Source organism: Martes martes, assembly GCF_963455335.1.
Source record: "Martes martes genome assembly, chromosome: 5".
NCBI lineage: Eukaryota > Metazoa > Chordata > Mammalia > Carnivora > Mustelidae > Martes > Martes martes.
In genome coordinates this window covers 72043368-72066818 of record NC_137892.1, presented here as the reverse complement: position 1 = coordinate 72066818, position 23451 = coordinate 72043368, and the positions used below count along the sequence as shown (strand labels likewise).

Here is a 23451-nt window from a genome sequence, read left to right as displayed (position 1 = left end):
CATTTTAGCCTTTAAAGTTGTATTTTGAAAACATATTTTCTATTTTATAAGATCTAATTTGATGTTAACATTATATACCCTATATAATGGTTATAAGTTTTTTCTCATAAGCTCTAATAAAGCAGATTTGGTTTGGGTCAGGACTAGACTAATGGATGGTTGAACATATGAAATGAACTTAGAGTAATAAATTTTGGTAAATCCAGAATCCCAGGAGGGAAATAATATTAAGTACCCAGAAGTGTTTTAAATCATACATTTTGAGTTTTAATATTTTCTCATATCCTTGTTTGCAAAATGAAAAATTGGTATAGACTTTATATACTCAAGATCAGAAATTCTATTTCTTGCAGATTATTAAGGCAACAGTTTTATCTAAATTTCATAGGTAATTGCTTTAGTTATATAGCTTGATCAGGATTCAGCTATGAAAGGACGAAATACCTCTTTTTAGTGAATGCTTGTCTTAGTGTGAAGGGGGTAAAGTGAGACTCACCAGATTCATTTATGTGCATCAGAGAAACCCCTTCTGACCAGATAGGGAAGAGTTTTATCAGGTGCCTCTCAGATTTGAAGCTGTATCTGACTCACCCATGGTTCAGGGTTAATTAAAATTGTGCACATATACAGCCTCTCCTGCATTCTCCCAGTGTGTAGAGATATCAATGAAATCTTATACTCCAAGATGAGAAATGATGCATTTTAATACTGATGTCTGGATTTTAATTTATTATAATTCTAAATTGTTTGAATATATTCAAGTTGTTAAGGAGTCAGCTAGGGTTCAGTTTTTCTTTCTTCTCTCCTTTTGGCTCTGGTAGCAAGAGATAAAGGTGGGTGGTAATGAGGGTTTTGATGTTGGTTTTGATTATTCTGTATTTAGCTGTATCATTCTTAATGTGCTTTCGACATGTCCTCAGATTTATAAATATGTGTATCATAAACATTTGTTTCATGTTTTGTAAAATATGGTGTGTATTTGTGATATGCTAATATTTTTAATTTAGAATTAATCACTCCAACAATGCAATAGTAAAACCCCCTGAGATGACACCTCAGGCTGCAGCTAAGGAGTTAGAAGAAGTAATGAAGCGAGTACGAGAGGCTCAGTCCTTTATCTCAGCAGCCATTGAACCAGGTAAGGTCACAGTGTTGTTACATAGGTCACATAGAACCATAGAACTGGAAGGAATTTTAGAAGTTATCTTGTTTAGTCCCTCCATTTTACAAACAAGAAGACTGAAACTCGAGAAAGAGTAAGTGACTTACTAGTGTCAAAGGTCAAAGAACTGGTTAGCACAAATGTGTTTTCCCGTGATACTGAATTGAGGCACATTAGCTTGAGTTAATCAGTTCTTTATGTTTTTGTAGCAAAGTCAGTGCTCACAACTGATTGGCTTAAAGCAAAGTATAAATGTTATTGTGAGGCTAAAACTAAGAATAAATTTAATTAAAACATTATAATCAAGCAGGCTCACTTTCCTTCAATGGTTTCATTTTAAAAATAGGAAAGAGCCCATGATTAGCAAAACACAAAGACCATTTTTAGCAAGGTAAAGGAACACCTATTCAGACTTTTATGTTGCTTACTGAAAGTTAAAAATTCAATCTAAAAATATCTAGGTGGTTTACAGTTGAGCAAATTTTCTACATTTGCACTCAGAATTTAAGCTTCACTGCTAGCAAAATAAATGGAGAGAAGATTTAAAATCACTGTCCTAGGAATTACAGACATGTTATAATCGTACATTATGGCAGCAACAAAATATTACGAACAGCTGTTTATAATCATCTGGTTTATATGTACTGCTGCAGGGTGGCTGCACTCAACGAGTTTATGCAATGACTTTCTTGGATGTTTCTGAAGGATAATTGCACAGGAGGAGGATGTACAGAGAGTAGGCCCCTTGCACTATATGTGGTACATTCCACTTGTGCCTGATTATTAACTGGGATCTTTAATTGTTCTGAGCTTACACTGCAAAGTGGTTTTTTCCTCCCAGAGTCTGGAAAGAGCAATGAAAGAAAAGGCGGTCGATCTCGTTCCCATACTCGTTCAAAATCCAGGTCTAGCTCAAAATCCCATTCTAGACGAAAAAGATCACAGTCAAAACACAGGTGAGAATTTCTGCTATCATATTTAAAATTTTTGGTCTTGTATTTAAGATTGTTAAGATTTTCTGAGTTTTTGTTTATGTATCAGAATTTAGAAACTTCAGCAGAGTTTACCAGGAATTATGCTTATCATTAAATGTTGTTTTAATTATAATAATGTAGTTGAGAATGAAATTTTATCTAATTGATATATAATTTTTTATCTCAATTTTCAGTTTTGGAAGTTGGTTTTCTGTCTTAAGGTGCTCTATTCCTTATTCTTCTAAGAATAAACTAGTCTTAATACAGAACTGGCGGAAACTTTTCCTTTTTTTCTTGAGAAAAAGGAACATATATGTGTGGTGATGCTGAAATACTGTTGAAGTAGCAGCTCCCTGCTCCCTCCCTCCCGCCCCCAAGTCTCCTCAAGACTTAGGGAGTAGCACCTCATATCTTGGATTCCAGTATCTACCCGTCTCTAGTGCCATGAGTCAAATGAGGTGCTTTCTTAAATCTTTGATATTCTCGATGATAAGAGCCTCTCCTGCACCCACTTTGGGACCTGAAACACAGCAGTAACTTTGCAGCTTTAGCTTCAACTATTGTATTATGCTAAAGTTCTGTTTCTGTTCTCTTTGTCTTACTTTGGAACGTAGTTCTGTCATTTTAATTTTCTTTTTTTAAAAAAATCTGTTAAGGGGGTGCCTGGGTGGCTCAGTCAGTTAAGTGTCTGCCTTTGGCTTAGGATCCTGGGATCGAGCCCTGCATCTTGGGCTCCCTGCTCAGTGGGGAGCCTGCTTCTCCCTCTCCTTCCCCCTGCTTATGCTCTCTCTGTGTCAAATAAATAAATAAAATCTTTTTGAAAAATTAATAATAAATAAAAAATCTGTTCTGTTGTACTTAGTCTGAATGTGAACTTGCAACAGCATTTTGATTTGAAAGTGCCCTAAGAATCATGTTTAAAGTGAAAAATTTTATTGTCTTCTCTAAGATATGGAGGGAGGTGTTACTGAAATGTGAGACTGTATATAGTGGATCCTAATTGCATGTTAATATGTACACACATACTTAAGTCTAAAGAGAAGAGGTAGGGAACAGTCTCTGTGTGTGTGTGTGCATGGCGTGTGTGGTGGTATTAGAGAAGGAGGAAGGTTTGAGAGGAGGAGAAAAGGGAACCAGTACACTGTATGTTGAACCTCATCAGCAAGCTCACTTTAGTCTGTTTTTCTATGATACCAAGGAAATTGAAGCAGTGAAAAAAGAAAAAATGGTATTCTTTGTTTGACTCTAGTAAGCTATACTTCTAGTTGTTTATTGGTGTATACTTCTCCATAATTCTTAGTTTGTATGGTCTCTTTTGGGATATGGTTTTACTGTCTCCCCCCCAAGGTGTTCCAATAAGGCAAGTTCAGATCCAAGTGAAGAAAGTTGTTACATGTACAGGGAAGAGGTCAGAGCCACAGAAGCCTGAGTTGGAGAAGGCAAGTGGTATTGAAGCAGTGGTACTAGATTGTGGATATTTCTGCAGGTTGACAGGATATGGTGAAGGTAAAGGAGATAAAAGAAATAAAAAATTAAGCTCAAGAGTAATTACTTCTTTTCTGAGAAGGAAAGAGACCAGTGACCTGAATCTCATTTTGTGTTGATTACAAGAGCTGTGCTCCAAATCTAATACCTTACTGGTTTTCTAAGGCTGGGAAAAAAGGAAAACATGATTAACATCAGTTTCCTTGATAATCTCTGTGAAGATTTATCTATTGGAGCAAATTTACTTAACTCTCTGCTTTAAGGTGCTTGCTTTTATCATTTTGGATATTTTCCCTTTCCAAAGATTAGTAGGGGTAGGATTTTTCAGTCTAAAATGAAACTTGTTAGTTACTGTTCTTAAGTCATGAGAGTGTTCTCCTGAAGGTTTGTCTATGTAGCATTAGAAATTACTTGCTTTTGGCATACACACACATACATGTAACACTCATATATTTATGTAGTATATAAATTTATATTACACTAAATTTTTACTAATACAGTATAAATATACTAAAGTAAATTTATTAAAGTTTAAATTTACCAAAGTAAATTTATACTATACTAATTTTTACATATGTATAGAAACACATGTAGCCTTTACTGAGTTCATAAAGGAATACAGAAGAATAAATGTTCTTTTTAAGGGGGGGAGGGAAATCCCTTGAAATCCCTGAAAATATTTGACTTAAGGATCTTGGTATGTAAGGAACTTCCCCTCAGTTCTGGCTCTGCCCCACTAGACTTATTATCAGGAGTGTGAGTTTCGGGAGCCTTTGCTCTTGAAGGCTTACCCTCTTCTACTTTCTCAGCATTCTCAGATGCTTCTGGAGCCTCCCTCCAGCCCCTATCCTTTCCCTGTTCCTTCCCCTTGTATGGTAGAAGGCAGGAAGGGGTTTCTTGTCACTATGACCTTGGCTAGGACCAGGGAGATGTATTTTGACTTTGCTCAAATTTTTATATGTGTTTTTTTCAAAGGGCAGTGTTAGAAAAGATGGGTAGTACTGTAATTATTATATTTTAAAGTTAAGTAACCTTGACAGACCAGCATGGGAACTATAAGACATTTTATAGTACTTTAATGGGAAACAGCGGACTTAGAGTTGAACTTTGATGAGACATGATGGTAAGTTGCCCTGTATTTACAGTTTAATTTATAAATGTGGTTTTGCACATTATGCTGAAATGAGATCTCCTGATGATAACTCAAGGCTTTCTCTGGTTGGATTAGATTGCTCTTGACTTGAAGCTTTTTGCATTCCTAATCAGAACACTTGTTTGGAGGTGACTAGTGAATGAAATAGGGACATGAAATTTTTTAATGTCAAAATTAAAATACAGTAATTGCTCTTGGGACTTCGAAACTCTGAGGACCTGTAGGGTAAGGTGGGAGTCCAAATGATCAGTGTTTTTAAAATTAATTCTTGCTGGGGCACCTGGGTGGCTCAGTGGGTTGAAGCCTCTGCCTTCAGCTCAGGTCATGGTCTCAGGGTCCTGGGATTGAGCCCCGCATCGGGCTCTCTGCTCAGCGGGGAGCCTGCTTCCTCCTCTCTCTCTCTGCCTGCCTTTCTGCCTACTTGTGATCTGTCAAATAAATTTAAAAAAAAAATTAATTCTTGCTAAGGCTATACTACCTAATTTTTTAAAAGGTGTTTTTTGCTTAATTAAGGTTGGAAAGTAGTGTTTGAGGAAAACAAAATTACTATGTATATTTTTAGCAAGGTTAACTAGAACAAAAATGTAAAGACTTTCTATTAAGTACATACAAGCAAAGGCCTTATAAAACATTCCTCTCATGTGGATGTCTGGAAATGGATTAACAATGGCTTATGTTTTGCAGTTTTGCCTTAATACCTAGCACACGACCCTTTATCTCTTGAGTTATTAAAGATTTCAGCAAACTGGCTTATCTTTCTCTATTAAAAATACGGTACTTTTAATACCAGATAAATGTATAATTTTTAAAGCCATAAAATAGATAAGTGGTTCAGTTGAAAATGAGCTGTTGGGAAACATTTTAAGTACTGAAAAATGTGTTTTAAAAAGCAGGATTTCGTTATTCATTGAAAATTGTCTTGAGATTTTTCTGGCTGCTTAGCATACCACAAGCATTTAACTGTATGTATTTCTTTTATAGATCTTTGCTTTAACTTAACTCATGAAAACATGACTATCAAGATGAATTTTAATTATATAAACCATACTTATGGAAGTTCATTTGATCTCCTTGGAATAAAGCTGTAACTTAAAGTTTTCATTTATGTTAATTGTTAATGCTGATCTTGAAAATTAAGAATTTTGAACATTTACTCTGTGCCTGACACAGCTAGGCAGTCTTCCATGCATCATCTCATTCAGTCCTCATGACACCACTAGGTGACGTAGGTCTGATTCTCCAACTTTGTAGATGAAGAAACTAGGCTTAGCGAGGGTAAGCGAGTAGCCAGAGTTCTCACAGCTAGTATGTGGCAGAGCTGAGTGTCAGAGCCAGATTGTTTTGCTCCAGAGCTGGTGAGTCTTGTCACTTTGTTATTTGTGTGCATTCGGTTTTATTATATTTTAATAAATAGTTACTAGGATAAAAATTACAATATATAGGCACTATTTCAATGGGAATAAGGAGCCTAGAGAATTTCAGAATTGGAGTAACCTTTATTTTTCCCGCAAGAATTCCAGTAATAAAGGTTTTTTTTTAGGGGCACCTGGGTGGCTCATTCGGTTAAGTGTGTGCTTTTGGCTCAAGTCATGATCTCAGAGTCCTGGGTTTGAGCCCCACATTGGGCTCCCTGAGTCTGCTTCTTCCTCTCCTCAATCCCTCCCTCCCCCTCTTGTGCTCACATTCAAATAAAATCTTAAAAAAAGGGGGGGTGGGCAGTGCCTGAGTGGCTCAGTCTGTTAAGCGTCTGCCCTCGGCTCAGGTCATGATCCTGGAGTCATGGGATTGAGGCCCACATCAGGCTCCCTGCTTGGCAGGGAGTCTGCTTCTCCCTCTGCCTGCTGTTCCCAGAGCTTGTACACCCTCTCTCTCTCTTACTCTTGTTACGTATCAAATAAATAAATAAAATATTTAAAAAGAAAAAAAAAGGTTTCTTTTAATAGCTATGTTTATATAGTTATAAAATCAAGAGGTCTTGCAGATCGAGCATTTAATTATCTATAGCTTCAAAACATGAGTAATGTTTATTTTCCTGTCATACTAGCAGCGTAATTAGTACTGTGCTTCCTTATACATTCTTAATATATGTTATGACAGACATCACACTGCCAGTTAGAGAAACTCTTGAGCCAGAAAACCACTGTTTGTCAAAGTATCACCATAAGCAGTTCAATTACATGCAAGTTAAAAGTTTAATTTAATTTATAGTATAAAAACTGGTTCTGTGGGAGAAGTCATATAGTAACAGGCATATAATAATTAGCACGGGAAAGCCACACTTGAAAATAATAGCTTCAGTCTGACATAGAAAATAACGTAATTTCTTTCTCTGTATTCTGAAAATGAACTGTTTGGTAAAGTTGCTAATAAATAATTTATTGCAAATAATCTAACTGAGGCATTATGTAATAGAGAATTTTAAAATACTGATATTGTTGGCATCGGTTTTAAATTTTTCTTACTTGAAAGACATCTTAACTTTTTAAAAATTAAAATTGTAAGAGTAAGTTTTGACATTCTAACAACTTGTTTTTCTTTAGGAGTAGATCCCATAATAGATCACGTTCAAGACAAAAAGACAGACGTAGATCTAAGAGCCCACATAAAAAACGCTCTAAATCAAGGGAGAGACGGAAATCAAGGAGTCGTTCACGTTCACGGTGAGCCTTGGGGAAATTAGTGGTAATTTTTCTCATGGCTTCATTTGTTAAAAAATTATTGTGGTTTAGGTTTTTAATGAGAGACATTTAATTTTTTTATTGCTTTAGTAGTGATTGATACTGATTGCCATTGATTTGAATCTGATGATCAGAATGACTCATGAGATTTCTAAAATATGTAATTAAACTGGGTAACTGTTTCATCTAACAGCCTCGTGTACACCTGGGTTATATAGAAATTATCATGTATTATAAGCTAGTATAAGTTGTTTTGTTGAAGAAAGGGAGGTCCTTTTGGGGGAGTAGAATAATTTTAGTTGTGAATTTATTTATTTATTTTTGTTTTTAAAGGGACAAGAGAAAAGACACCAGAGAAAAGACCAAGGAAAAGGAAAGAGTGAAAGAAAAAGATAGAGAAAAAGAAAGGGAAAAAGAGAGAGACAGGGAGAAGGAACGTGAAAAAGAAAAGGAACGGGGTAAAAACAAAGACCGGGATAAAGAACGGGAAAAGGACCGGGATAAAGACAAGGAAAAGGACAGAGAGAGAGAGCGGGAAAAAGAACACGACAAGGAGCGAGACAAGGACAAGGAACAGGACAAAGAAAAGGAACGAGACAAGGAGAGATCCAAAGAGATAGATGACAAAAGAAAGAAGGATAAAAAATCTAGAACACCACCCAGAAGTTACAATGCATCAAGAAGATCTCGTAGTTCCAGCAGGTTTGATAATGCTTAAAATTTTTACGAAGGGGTTTACTGATAACAAATGAGAATGTGAATTTTAACCAAGGGGGAAGAGGTTATTCTACATAAGTGGAAACAGTACAATAATACCAGAATGTTGCCTTTTAATTGCAGAATAAACATTTCTCTAGTAGAGCACTTGCCACAGTACTGGAATCTATGAGGTGGAAGAGATGATAATTGGGCGATTTGAAAAGTTTTAACTATCCTTTGTAATCCCTGGTATTAAACAGTGGCTGCTGCTGCTTATTTTCTTGGAGAATGAGATGGCAAGGACAAGGTTTTCTTTTTTCTTTCCCCTGCCCTTCTTTTTAACCTCTTGGTAAATTTTAGAATTCAGAATGCTTATTAAAATTTCGTTTGTTTTTACTGCTCTGTTTTGTTGAGTGCATGACTTTTAAATTTTGGTTTTCCTTGATCTGTCAATGTTAAGATTTTTGTTTTTTCTTAGGACTGTTCCGTCTATTAATAAGTACACTGCCACCAGGTGGCAGCAGGTTGCCATAGTAACGGCTGCAAAAAGAAGACCTAGACCTTCCTTGATTCAAGATTATCTAAACCTATATCCATTACTCAACATGATACAGTAACTGAGTAAATGGGAGTTCTTAATTTTTTTAAACATAGATCTTAAAAATACTAAACAAAACACCTATTTTAGCAAGTTTTATGACTTTTAAACTTGGTTTTTCATAGAAGGTGATTGGAGATGAATGCATATTTCCTGTTTTTCTAACTTTGTGTTCTAGTAGCTTGTTCTTAATATACCAGTCTTTGGTTAGGTAATACAAGATAATTGCAGGCATTTGTTGAATGCTTTACCAAATGTCAGATTTTGTCTCGGCACAGTTTTCCATGACTAGCCTTACTTAATTGTCACAGTAAGTCTGTGAGAAGACTGTTATTATCATGGTTTCCAAGTGTGATAATACCACGGCTTAGGGGAGGTTTTCCATCTGCTCTGCACTTCCATATTAGAAATACGGTAGTTCTTTCTCTTTTTAAGAGATTAATTTTAATTGAGAATTCTCTAATCAGAACTTGGTACCTGCTTTAAGAAACTACCACAGAAGCATAAAGTTGAAAGTAATAGTGTATGTAAACAGACTGCTGTTGTATTTCAGCACATTGAACCAGAAACTGAAGAATTAACTCAGCTTCTTTGCTGTGGACCTCAGTCAAGCCTTGCAACTATTCTTTTGCTGCACAGTGATTTTATTGATTGTCTGTCACACCTTCTTTTGTGTTTATGTGGTCATTTAGTTATTGCCCTTCATAACACAAAACAATGTTTCGGTTCCTTTTAAATTCAGTTGAATTTACTTTTTGGATCACTTTGAAATGTTTAGTTTTGTCGGGGGCCATTTTAAGTTGCTTGGCATTTAAGGAAGTTCAGATGTTTACATTCATTCCTAAATATATTAACTAACCTCTGGGGCCTGGAAAAGAAAGGCTAACTAACATTAGTTTCTAAAGTTTCAGAAGTTTGGTATGTTTTGTGCTTTCTTAAGAGCTTGGTGAAGAGTTACAATTTGTCATCTTTTAGCATTTTTCTGTTTTTCATGTGCTCTGATTTGTTTAGTAAACAGGAAACATTTTCATGGCTCAGAAAAATAGAGTATGTGGCATTCTGTTTTCAACATTGTCCTCTAACCTACATTTTTAAAGAAAATTTTGATACTTACACAACTTTCACAGTGTTTTCAGTAACAAGCAATAAAGCTAGTGAGGAGGAAGGAGAAAATATTGACACTGAGTATGTGAGACTGTGCGTGGTACTTAAAGGTATCATCCTTAATCCTCATAACAGCACTATCAAGCTTAGTTATTAACCCCATTTTCCAGTTGGAAAAACTGAAACTCAGGTTAAGTAATATGGCCCTAGTCATGCAGCTGGTAAGTGGTGGAACTAAAATTTAAATCTAAGTGTAACCAACTACAGTTCCTTTTACTACCCCTGACTGCCTCTTTTTCACCAAATTGGTGTTCTGGATTGTTGTCTGTCCAGACTTAGCTCTCATTATCATCAGCTGTTATTTACTAGATGTCTACCTGTACATAGTGCTTCCTGAACAAAGTTAAACAGTCAAAACTGGTCGCAGTGGAACCATTTTGTGGGTAAACAAAGTCTAAGATACAATGATATTCTCATGTTATGAAATAAGTATTTATGGTACTTTTACTGAGCTTACAGAATGGCATTGACTGAATGGAATATCTTTCCCTAATTTTCACATTAGTCAGGAAGTATAATTTTGGGGTGTTTTGGAATAAGGTTGGGTAATTGAGGAGAGATCTTGAGGTGAAATTGGAATTGATGGTGTTTTCAAAGTTCTTGGCTATTTTGGTCTTGACATATATTGTATCTACCGCATCTGAGAATTATCTAATATTTATTTTATAATGAAAAATGTAGGCAAAATGCTTCTTTAGCTTAGAATATTATTTATTTATTTGACAGAGAGAGAGATCACAAGTAGGCAGAGAGGCAGGCGGGGGATGGGGGAAGCAGGCTTCCCACAGAGCAGGTAGCCTGATGTGGGGCTTGATCCCAGGATCCCGGGATCATGACCTGAGCTGAAGGCAGAGGCTTAACCCAGTGAGCCACCCAGGCACCCCTAGCCTAGAATATTCTTACTGAGGGTGGTGTGGAGAACTTGGATTCTAGGGGTTTTGGTTCTTTCACCTATATGGCCACTAATTATTAGAGCTCCTTGGGAGATGATTGGACACATTAATCATAGTAAGTATGTCCTCCTACCTCATCCCTGAATTATGGACATCTTGAAATTCATTGTTTCTCAGTTGACCACGCTTGTAAATGAAGTCATTTGGTAACATGTTAAACAAAATAGTTTTTAATAATACTAAACAGTGTTAATCAATTCAGTGGTTATTTTTTATTTCATATTTAAGCCACCTCAGGTTTTAACTATTTTACTTCTGTCTAAGCAACTTGTTCATTTGGTTTAAATGAATAGAGCAATAAAATGGTAGGAAGTTGGAGGATAAAACAATTTCTCTGTAAAACAGATTAATGTAAATGATTTTTTTAGAGACATTCTAAATGCTTGAATTTGGGAAGTTCCCATTTTGGAAGCCAACTTTTATAAATCTTTTATAAAATAATCCACAGTGGGGCAGCAAGGAGTTAGATGCAGGACAAAGGATCTGGGTAAGCAGAACATATTTTAGATGCTGGAGAAGAACATACTTAACTTGAGAGAATCTGAAATATCCATTGATACTTTTTTTCCATTCAGGAAATTGGTGTTCAAATAAACCAGATGAAAAGGAGTCTTCTCCCTTTTCTGTTATGAAATCTTAGAACATATTTTCATGTCTGTAAAATTTATGGTTCAAAATTTGACTTGCAGTAATATTAGATAATAGAACATGTTCTTGGGGGCCTGGGTGGCTCAGCTGTTAGGCATCTGCCTTCAGCCCAGGTCATGATCTCAGGGTCTTGGGATTGAGCCCTGCATCGGACTCCCTGCCCAGCAGGAATCCTGCTTCTCCCTCTCCCACTCCCCCTGCTTGTGTTCCCTCTCTTACTGTGTTTCTCTCTGTCAAATCAATCAATCAATCAATCTTTAAAAAAAAAAAAAGGACATGTTCTTTAAAGGACATGAGTTTAAACTGGTCTTTGAAGACTACTGTTAACTAGAGAGTCTTAAGGACCCTTTTGTTTTTGTGTATTTGAATTGCGCTTTATTAAAATTGCTGCATTTTTAAATGATATATTTTTGATTTTCAGGGAAAGGCGTAGGAGGAGGAGCAGGAGTTCTTCCAGATCACCAAGAACATCAAAAACTATAAAAAGGAAATCTTCTAGATCTCCATCTCCTAGGAGGTAGGTTGAAAGTGTGTACTAAATCCAAGGATGGAGCAGGGGAAGAAAATTTTTCTTTTTGATCTATTTTTAAACTTTTAATTTTGAATGAGTAATATGTTACACATTTGCATGTTCAGAAATCCCAACACTATAAAAAGTAAGACATCAGTTCACCTATGCACTCATCTACTTTGTGTCCATAAGTAGTGACTTTATTTTTTTGTATTGTATATCCTTCTGGTTTTGTGTAGAGATCTACAACATTGAAATTTATAGTTTCTTTTCATATTTCTTATCCAGAAGATAGCACAAAAAAACACTTGTGCCCTTGCATTTTGTCAGTCAACAGCCCGGAGACCTTTACGTATTTATCAGCGAGTGCTGCTTTACTCTTTTTTAGAACTGCATGGACTTCATTGTGTGGCAGTACCTTGGTTTATTTAACCAGCCTGCAGTAGTATGGGTTTGTTTAATTTTCCTGTGTTATAAATTAGACCATACTGTAGTGAATACCTTTGGACTTAACTTCATTGTGTGCAGGTTATGTGGGAAAATTCCAAAAGTGGTATTGTTGTGTCACAGATTAAGTGTGTTTATAATTTGGACAGGTGTTTCTTTATTGCCCTCCATATAGATTGGCAGCAGTTTGCATGTCAGCTGGCTGTGTATGAGAGTGTCTGTTTTCTGTCAGCTGCACTGTATTATGTTACTATAGTTGTGGGTTTTTGACTGTCTGATAGATGAGAAATTGTATCAGTATATAATCAGTAATTTTAGTTGCATTTCTCTGAAGAGTGAAGGTGACCTTCTCGTCATATATTTGAAGGCCATATGTATTTCCTTTTCTGTGAATTGTTGGTATACTTTGGCCATTTTTTTGTGGGGTCTGCTTTTTGTTTTTTTGTTTGTTTTTAGAATTTTCTTACTTCCAGAGGCTCTTTTTATATTAGAGTGATTTTTTTTTTAAGTTTTGTTTTTATTTTTGTTTTGTGTTTTTGTTTTTAACAAGCTCTACCCCCAACGTGGTGCTCGAACTCAAAACCCTGAGATCGAGAAGTTGCATGCTCTTCTGAGCCAGCCAGGTACCCTGTAGTAGGGAGATTAGTGATTTGATATGAAGTATCATTCCTACTTAGTCATTTGTTTTCAGAAAATATTATGAGACTTGATTTTAAAAAGGATTTTGATTTTTTTTTTATAATTACCCAAGTTTTTTCTTTTCTTTTTTTTTTTTTTCTTTAAAGTAGACTGTAAAACCAGTGTGGAGCCTCAGACTCAAAACCCTAAGATTGAGGGTCACGTGTTCTGTTGACTGAGCCAGTCAGGTGCCCCTCAAATTTTTTCTTTTATGACTTCTGGATTTTGAGTCACATCAGATTAGGTCTTTTCTATTCTAAGATTATAATTGAATGCCTTCCATTGTTTCTTCTTATACTTTTATGGTTTTACTTACTGCGTTAAAATTTTTGATCCATTAGGAGGAGGTCATCCTTATTTATAATATGGCATGTGGGTCCAATTTTATTTTTCCATATGCTTTTCTTTTGATCAGTATCATTTATTAAAAACTTAGTTTTTCTAACTTTGATCTGTTATATTGCCTTTTCAGGTACTAAATATTTCTTTCTGTGTATGGGTCTATTTCTGGGCTCTTGCTGCTGCTGGGTTGGTTTGACTGATTATTGTGTACCAATGCCCCAGGCTTTTTATTACTCAAATTGTGTAGTGTTTTTTTAACATTTAGTCAGCCTGATCCTCCCCGCTTCGACTGCTGTTTTTTGAGCATTTCTGACAATTCTTACCTGTTTGGCTTTTCCCATTTGAAAATTAGAGTCAGTTGTTTAGGTTCTAGAAATAAAATCTGGAAATAAAATCTAGAAATAAAATTGACTTAGGGGAAGTTGATAAATCAATTTTTTTAATAAATGAAGCTTTGTGATGGTGAGTTTTTCTATACTGACTCTTTTTCACTTTCTTAAACCATCCATAGCGTTGTTTTAAGAATGTTTCAGTGTGGGCGCCTGGATGATTCAGTGGGTTAAGCCTCTGCCTTTGGCTCAGGTCATAATTTCGGGGTCCTGGGATTGAGTCCCACATCGGGCTCTCTGCTTAGCAGGGGGCCTGCTTCCCTCTCTGTCTCTCTCTCCGTCTACCTCTCTGCCTACTTGTGATATCTCTCTCTTTCTCTCTCTGTCAAATAAATTAATTAATTAAATCTTTAAAAAAAATGTTTCAGTGTTTGTTTTGTACAGATTTTATGCAATTTCTAAGTTTATTCCTAGATCTTTTTTTGTTGCCCTTGTTAATGAGGTCTTTTCTTTCATTATGTCCTCTCATTGCTGTCTGGGTTTGTGCTGCAAAGGAAGGTTGTTGCATTCTGTGTATTGTTCATTCCACTACCTTAATGAATGGGCATAGTTTTTCAGTTGGTTTTCCCTGGTTTTCTAGGTATAGAAAAGAGAAATTTTATAAAAACATTTGTCAACGTGTAAAGAAGAGCATGTTTCTCAGTAGGGGTCTTATGTTTATTTGCATTGTTTTGAGGTGAGGATAATGGACGGCATATGATACTGTAGTTGTGGGCCACATACGTATTTTTAATACTTTGCTCATGAAAGATAAAACTTTCAGTTATGAACTCAAATTAGATAAAAAGATGTGTTCACAAAGTTACTTTTTGCCTGTTTGTTGTGTGTTGCTCCCCATTCACCCTCTGTAAGTAATCAATTGTTTTTATCCTTCCTGTGTTTCTTTTTGCAAAATTAAGCAGATGCATTGATTTGAATAACTCCTTCCTTCATGAAAGATAGCATACATTATGTATATACTCTGTGTGTGTGTGTGTGTGAGAGAGAGAGAGAGAGAGAGAGAGAGAGAGACAATACCTAGCCCCAACTACACCTTGGGTTTATTTATTTATAGATTTAAAAGATTTTATTTATTTGGCAGAGAGCACACAAGCAGGGGAGAGACAGGCAGAGGGAGAGGGAGAAGCAGGCTCCCTGTGGAGTAGGGTGCCCATTGGAGGACTCAATCCCAAGACCCTGGTATCATGATCTGAGCTGAAGGCAGATGCTTAACAGACTGAGCCACCCAGGTGCTCCTTAGGTGTTTTGGTTTTTTTTTTTTTTTGGAATTGAGAAATAATCCACATGTCATAAAATTCACTTTAAATATGCAATTCACTGGTTTTTAATGAGGTTCACAGTATCGTCAACCATCACTGCCACTTAATTCCAGAATATTTTTTTCACTTGAAAACCCGTACCCATAAGCACTTACTCCCTACTAGCTCCTGGGAGTCCCCAGTCTAACTTACTCTGTGGATTTGCTTGTGCTGGACATTGGTATATGGACTCATGCGTATGCGTAATGTTCTGTATTTGTATTACATTAAATGTAATGTTTTCAAGGTTTGTGTTGGAGCATGTATCGATATCTTATTCCTTGTGTGAATAATACTCCATTGAATGGATGAAACCATGTTTTATTTATCCATTCATTAGTTAATGAACTTCTAGTATTTTTCCATTTTTTAGCTATTATGTGTAATGCTTCCATGAACATTCATTTACAAGTTTTTGTGTAGGCACTTGTTTTCCTTTCTCTGGAGCACGTGGCTAAGGAGTGGTAATTGCTGAGTCTTATGGTACTGTCTCTTTATCTTTTTTTTTTTTTAATCAGTATGCAGAGCAGCAAATCAATTTATTTACTTATTTATTTACTTTTTTAGTTTCTAAATAATCTCAGGGTGGCGCTAGTCGCCTGCTCTATCAAGTGAACCAGCTAGGTGTCCCTCTCCTTATCTTTTTAGAAACTGCCAGACTGTTTTCCCAAGTACCTCTGTCATTCGACCTTCCCACCAGCATTGTGCTAGCACTCCCAGTTTCTCTGCATGCTCACCAACACTTGTTATTGTCTGCCTGTGATTATAGCCATTCTGCTGAGTGTATAATGGTATCTTGTACCATCTTGTAGTTTTGGTTTGTGTTTTTCTAATGAATAGTGATGTTGAGCATCTTTTTAAAAAAGATTTTATTATTTATTGGACAGAGATCACAAGTAGGCAGAGAGGCAGGCAGAGAGAGGGGGAAAGCAGGCTCCCCCTCTGCTGAGCAGAGAGCACGATGCGGGCCTCTATCCCAGGATCCTGGGATCATGCCCTGAGCTGAAGGCAGAGGCTTTAACCCACTGAGCCACCCAGGCGCCCCTGTTGAGCATCTTTTTGTGTGCTTTATTGATCATTTATATATCTTAGGGGACATGTCTTTTCAAGTTTTCTGCCCATTTCAAATTGGGTTATTTGTATTCTGTTAAGTTGTGAGAGTTCTTTAAATTCTTTATATTAATCTCATACCAGAGACATGATTTGCAAATATTCTCTCCTGCTTTGTGGGTTGCCTTCTCATTTTCCTGATACTATTCTTTGGTTCACAAAAGCTCTTAATTTTGATGTAGTCAGATTTATCTATTTTTTCCTTTCAATCCCTGTGCTTTTGGCATCATATCCAGGAAATCATTGGTAAATGCTATGTCATGAAGATCTTCTCCTATGTTTTCTTCTAAGAATTTTATAGTCTTTAGCATACACATTTAGGTCTTCAATCTATTTTGAGTTAACTTTTTAATATAGTATAAGGTAATGGTCCAACTTTATTCTTGTACTTGTGGGTATCCAGTTTTCCCGGTGTCATTTGTTGAAAAGATTGTCCTTTCCCCATTGAATGGGTCTTGGCATCCTTGTCAGAAATCATTTGAACCATTTATGTGGGAGTTTATTTCTGGGTCTTCTGGTCTATTCCACTGGTTTATTTTCTGTCCTTATGTAATACTGTACTGTTTTGATTACTGTACCTTTGTATAGTAAGTTGGGAATGTTGTTCCTTCAACCTTTATTCTTTTTAAGATTGTTTTGGCTGTTTGATGTCCTTAAAGATTCTGTATGCATTTTAGGGTGGGTTTTTGTATTTCTGCAACAGCAGCAATGGGATTTTGATAGAGGTTGCATTCAAGTCTCTAGGTGGCTTTGGATACTGTTGCCATTTTAACAATATTTAAGTCTTTCAATCCATAAACATGGATGTCTTTCTATTTATTTGTCCTCGTCTTTTTCAGCAAATTTTTTGACTCCTTGGTTAAATTTACTCCGAAGACTTTTATTCAGTTTGATGTGATTGTTCCCTTGTATTTAAAAATTATGTAGAAAGATGCACACATATGTTGTAAATATGCCATTTTTCTTTTGAATATGGTAATGTATTTTTTTTCCTTGCAAAGGTTTATGTAGGCAAATTTATCGGTCTTATATTGTACCTGAATTTAGTTGTCGTTAGAAAAAATCTTTTTTTTTTTTTTTTTTTTAAGATTTTATTTACTCGACAGAGATCACAAGCAGGCAGAGAGGCAGGCAGAGAGAGAGAGGAAGGGAAGCAGGCTCCCTGCTCAGCAGAGAGCCCGACGCGGGGCTCGATCCCAGGACCCTGAGATCCTGACCCAAGCTGAAGGCAGAGGCTTAACCCACTGAGCCACCCAGGCGCCCCAACGTTAGAAAAAATCTTATAGGAATTTACCCATGTTTTCTTCTAGCATTTTTATTTTATTTTAAAAATTTAGGTTTCTCATCCATTTGGACCTATTTATATATTGTGGAATGAGATACGAGATACTGATTGAGTTTTATCACTTACCAAATAATAATCCAGTTGTAAGACCCATCTTTTCCTCAATGATTTGAGATGCCACCTTTCTTATACTAAACTTTTATATGTACTTAGTTTTGCTTGCCCAGTGTCTTTATTTGTTTTCTTGGTCTTTGTCTTTATTTTTGAATTATTCATTAATAATAGAAAAAAGCTTAAAATTCCACATTAAGGCCAACTTGTTAAAAGTAGAAAGTCGGGACGCCTGGGTGGCTCAGTTGGTTGGACGACTGCCTTCGGCTCAGGTCATGATCCCGGAGTCCCGGGATCGAGTCCCGCATCGGGCTCCCAGCTCCATGGGGAGTCTGCTTCTCCCTCTGACCTTCTCCTTGCTCATGCTCTCTCTCACTGTCTCTCTCTCAAATAAATAAATAAAATCTTTAAAAAAAAAAAAAAAAGTAGAAAGTCTTGGGGCGCCTGGGTGACTCAGTGGGTTAAAGCCTCTGCCTCCAGCTCGGGTCAGGATCCCAATTGAGCCCCGCATCGGGCTCTCTGCTCAGCGCGGAGCCTGCTTCCTCCTCTCTCTCTCTGCCTGCCTCTCTGCCTACTTGTGATCTCTCTCTGTCAAATAAATAAATAAAATCTTTAAAAAAAAAAAAAGGGTAGAAAGTCTTAATGTTTCCAATTGGAAATACGTTGTTTTGTTCTCTAATTCTAAGGGTATATTGTTTTTATCAATGGAACTTGTTCTTATAGTCTTCTCTTAACTTTTGATCTTGAATTGGTGGGACTTGTTTGTAATGGTGAATGACAGTGGCAGTAGCAATGGTTATTTTGAAATTCCAAGTTTTACTGGTATTCAGTCATTCAGTCCTCCCTGGGAGATGCCTCTAATTCTTTGTCCTTTTCATTCCTTTATGCTTACTCATTTTTTGCTTTGGAAAGGTGGGTAAAAAACCTGTGTATTTGGTTTTATTTTAATCTCATTACAGTTGATAAATAAATCTTGAACAAATAAATTGAAAATACGAAATCGTGGTTTATGTGAACACATGGTGGCCTCTGCAGAAAGACTTGGGCATCTTTAAAAAATTAATTGTGGTACAGAGTGGAGCAGGTGGGGCTATAGGACTGTTTATATCACTTGGTCAGACCGGATTACTGATGGACTTACATATAGTGCATTAGTGTTAGAGAAGACTGTTTTGTCAACGACATAGTAGGTCTTTAATTTCTTAGAAGTTAACTGGCATATTATCACTGTTCTTATAGCAGAAATAAGAAGGATAAAAAGAGAGAAAAAGAAAGGGACCATATTAGTGAAAGAAGAGAGAGAGAACGATCAAGCTCTACAAGAAAGAGCTCTAATGACCGAGATGGAAAGGAAAAGTTGGAGAAGAACAATACTTCACTTAAAGTAAGTAGCAGGCATTTATTATTTAGGCTTTGAATAATTAATAATTGACTTTTTTTTTTTTTTTTTAAACATAGGACTAGATTTAGACCAAAACCTTTTTGAGGGCTGTGGTATCTTGTACGTTTTTGGTATCTTTTAATGTTTTTTCAATTGGTAACTTTTTTAAGCTGGATTTTTGAAGGGATAAGGTAAGAGCTAACTGAAACTCTCATGCTTTCCTTACTTTAGGGAGTCCTAGAATGGCATACAATAAAACTGTTCATACATAACATGTGTATTATATGTGGAACAATATATGATAAGGTATTTGATTTTATACAAAGATTTCTGGTTGAGGGTATTTCCCTCAAAAAATATATATATATTCTTGAAATAGATTTGTTTCAGCAAATCTGACAAAAGTTCTGTCATCATTGGTTTTGTAATGTACACTGAAATTAGTAGATTTATTGGATTAGAATAATTAATGGAAAACCAAATTCTACCAAGTAAGGGTATTTTTTGGGATAAATATTTACTTATGAACTACATTAATTGCTTTGTTATTTCAGTAAGTTTATTTGTATTTAGAAATATGAGTTTTGGAGCTTTCACCTTATAATTTTATTTACTCTCATTGGTAGGGTTATCATCATTGTCAGTAACATTGATAATGTCTCTTGAACATTTCTGTATGTCAGATGTCAGACATTGTTCCATATGTTCTCATTTAATTCTCCTTTAAGCTGAGGGCAGAATTGCACTGTTCTTGAGCAGTCTTTGCTAGGACAAATAGTGATTTCTTTTTCTACATCCTCTAAATTTTGCTTCTTTGGTATCCAGATTACAGATCTATTCTGGCATCTTTGGGAGCTGTTTAACTCTTTCAGCAGATCTCTTCCATTTTTTCAATTCAGTAATGTTTACTGAACACTTCCTAGACTTTCTTTTAGACTATTCTAATTTAATTTACAGTTTCCATCTTTTATGAGAAGTATGGAGGACACACTGATACATGTTTGCATATCTTATTTATATGATAAGGTAATGACAGAAAATACCCGCTTTTACTAAGTTCACAGAAATACATATGTTAGCCATAACCAGATGTAACAGGCAATTCTTGAGAAAAATATTAAATGTGTGGCTTCATATTTATTGTAGGAGAAGGAACACAATAAAGAACCAGAATCGAGCGTGGGCAAGGAAGTAGATGACAAGGATGCACCAAGGACTGAGGAAAACAAAGTACAGCAAAATGGAAATTGTCAGCCAAATGAAGAAAACCTCTCTACCAAAACAGAAGCAGTATAGGACTGACAAATGCACCTTTAAACACATGCTGGAATAAAATCCAAAGCTTTTAAATCTCTCAACAAGATGTTAAACAGTGAAGAAATCCAGTTGAGCATAAAGATACAAACTAACAGCTTTTCTAGTTGTTAGGTGACTGTGTGGCCATCTTGTTCCGGAGTAAGAAAATAAAGCATGGACATCGTGAAAATAACAGGTGTTACCCAAACTCCTCATCTTCTAGAATCTGTGCATTTCCATGGTGGCTGACACACTTGTCATGTGGTTTGTTAGTGTTTGCCAAGAACCATTACAAATAAATGGGACATCAAAATCCAAATTTGTACTATCCTTAAAGACTGGAGATAAGCATTGGAGGCTCTTTTTAAAAATGGTAGTTGCTGAATTTTGTATTGTTTTACCTTTTTTCTTTTTTTAATTTCAATATATACAGATTTGATGATGTGCTTGAAATCGGTGGAAATATATATGCGTCCTTGTAAGTGCAGAGTATGTAAGAAGTTTTAACATTTACTTCACAGGATTTATGGTGATTGTGTTAAATTCTCACTATTGTGTTTTCTTTTGCTCACTGTTTAGGACAACAGATTTTTTTTGTTAAAATAGTTTTACAGACTAAAGTTGCTTAAATAAGTGGATTAACAAACAACTGACAATGCATGCTCCTGTTCTCTCTCAAAAGGAAGAGCACCCGTGTTGAATACTAATAATAGCGTATTAGTATTCAGTGTTTAGAATCATTGGGTCTCCCCACAGAGTAAGCATTTCTTTTTGAACTTTCTTGACATTTCCAAGCTTATTACAAATAATACTGCAGTGTGTGTTGTCAGCTGTAGGTGGCAAAGGTGCCATTATAAAAAGAAAACTGGGTTTTCAAAATGGGCTATGGGAGCACAAGCTGAAGCTTTAGTGCCTTCTACAATGTGGTATGCTGTTTTCTAGAATTTTATATGTGCTAGTCATTCTCAGTTCATATGGAACATAGATGGATATTCCACTCACTCCCATAGAGAAGGGTGCAAGTGGGATGTCAGAAGAGCTTCTTACGTAGTTCACCTAACATGAGGGAAGTCCTGTTTTCAAGAATGACTTTAGAGCTTCAAACAACAATGCAGTTTTGGGACCATCAGTTTTATACTGTGATAATTGAAAATGAAGCACGTTCATTCTTTACTTAAATCAGAGCAAACACTTTTGTTGTCTCCATTGGATGGCCTTAATTATTACCTCTTAATCATCTTCTCATAAATGATATGCAGAAATTCTATGTAAAAGAGAACACATGAGGTTATTTGTTTTAAGGATATGTTTACTTGAGTTTAAAATATAGGTCATTCGTTACTCTTAGGCTCACTTTCTGCAGGAAGTATGCAAGTAGGAAAACAACATTGCTAATATTTTCCCCCAAAGCCATAACTCATAGTTTCAGATATCTTTTCATTATTGTTTTGTTCCCCTAAAAGTTATACCTTTTAATTAGCATGTTATTTAAAAAATCAAGTATCATTATTTTAATGCAACCTAATACAATCAAATTACTCCGTTGCCTTACCTCATGGGAAGAGTTACTTATAGATTTAAGAAGCTGAGTAGCACATCAGTTACTTGGTTTCAACTTGAGTTTTCTTTTAATGTTAATACTATTGAAACTTAAGTATTTGGTAGAGAATGGAAAGAATTGCCCTTATTGCAATGAAGCCTGGTTTGATTATGAAGCTGCTTAATTACTCTTCATGTGTTCAGAATAACTGTGTTTTTTTTCCTTTTTGTCACTGTGTACATTAAAATTTTTGAAAATGCTTTACTATGTAAAGTATAGATGGTCATTTTAATCATTCAGCCACATACGGTTGGCTGGTAAACAGCTTATTCTGATACAAGAATGCTTGGGTGCATATGGAAAGATTGCGAAGGAGTGGGTGTCTTGCACCAACAGCTGTCTTATTTATAATATGTAAGTAGAATAGAGCAAATGTTTGAATCTTTGTTATTTTTAGTACCATTTCTCTAATAAAGCTAAGTATTTTAGAGGAAAGTACTTGTTTATGCATTTCAAAATAGCATCTTAGTTTATCATGTTTATCTTGTTTTAGTTGGCATAGAGATTATTTCGACTTGGAGAATGAATGTGTTGCGTCTATAAAATCATCATTTTAAGTTTGAGCTATTTCTTGTACTCTGGACTCTTAATGTTCCCTGTGTTGACAGTTGACAAACTTAATTTGGTTCTTGCTGCTAATTATTTTTCCTGTTGGTGATATTCAGCTTTAAAACGATGATGATGCTTTTGGAAGACTCCGATTTGTTAAAGTTGGACATGAATAGGAATACAAGAGATCCAGAGAAAGTGAAAAAATGTTCTTAAATGGGCTTATGGAAGCAAAGCTTTCTAGGGCCTGGAGGTATTGGAGTGAGTGTGAGTGTGCATACATGGGGGGGGGGGTGTGTATGTGTGTGTGTGAGAGAGAGAGAGAGAGAGAGAAAGAGAGACTTTTTTGTTATTGTTTACTTATAGGAGCCAGGTAGGTTTCCATTTATTTGTTATTTTCTTGCAAGGCATTTTGTTTTTTCTTTAAGGCTATTCTTTTTTTAATCCAGGTAGATGTTGTCAGGAAAACTTGAGGTAAGGCCGAGAAGACAGGCGTTTTATACTTGATCCGTTCTATAATTATCTCTTTTAGCCTGATTAAACAGAGAGTAGATTCTGTTCCTTAATTGTGTTGCTATTCATCATTTTAGACAAAGTCTGTTGATCCTCTTGTTCTTTCTTTTCAGCAATGAGATGAATTATTTATATTAAGATGGGCCTTCATAATAAGCTGGCTATTTTCATACGTGAAAACAAGTATAAATCCACAACTTCTGCAGTTGTCTCATTATTCTCCATCTAATCCAATGAATTTATCATTGCAAACACTAATCAGCTTGTGATTTTGTTCAGAATTCTTATATTCAAGAGGTTCTATATATACTATGTTCAGATCTTCAGAAATGTCTGAGGCTTAAATTTTGAAATGCTCAAAAAATAACTCATATTTAGAATCCTTTCTTTTTTGTGAAGAAAATAACTTCATTTGTGATACTAGTTA

General features: G+C 35.7%; 1 protein-coding gene across 2 annotated transcripts in view; it reads left to right on the top strand.

Annotated features, from left to right (window-relative positions):
- SREK1 (splicing regulatory glutamic acid and lysine rich protein 1) overlaps positions 1 to 22518 on the top strand; it is a 44194-nt gene extending 21676 nt beyond the window's left edge. For both annotated transcript variants that reach the window (XM_080804226.1, XM_080804227.1), the window contains 7 exons: positions 1008 to 1138; positions 2004 to 2118; positions 7315 to 7434; positions 7786 to 8154; positions 11936 to 12031; positions 18925 to 19069; positions 20213 to 22518. In XM_080804226.1, the coding sequence (XP_080660352.1) occupies positions 1008 to 1138; positions 2004 to 2118; positions 7315 to 7434; positions 7786 to 8154; positions 11936 to 12031; positions 18925 to 19069; positions 20213 to 20362 (1126 nt within the window). In that variant the 3' untranslated portion in view covers positions 20363 to 22518. The remainder of the gene's footprint in view (positions 1 to 1007; positions 1139 to 2003; positions 2119 to 7314; positions 7435 to 7785; positions 8155 to 11935; positions 12032 to 18924; positions 19070 to 20212) is intronic.
- The last annotated feature ends 933 nt before the right edge of the window (positions 22519 to 23451 follow it).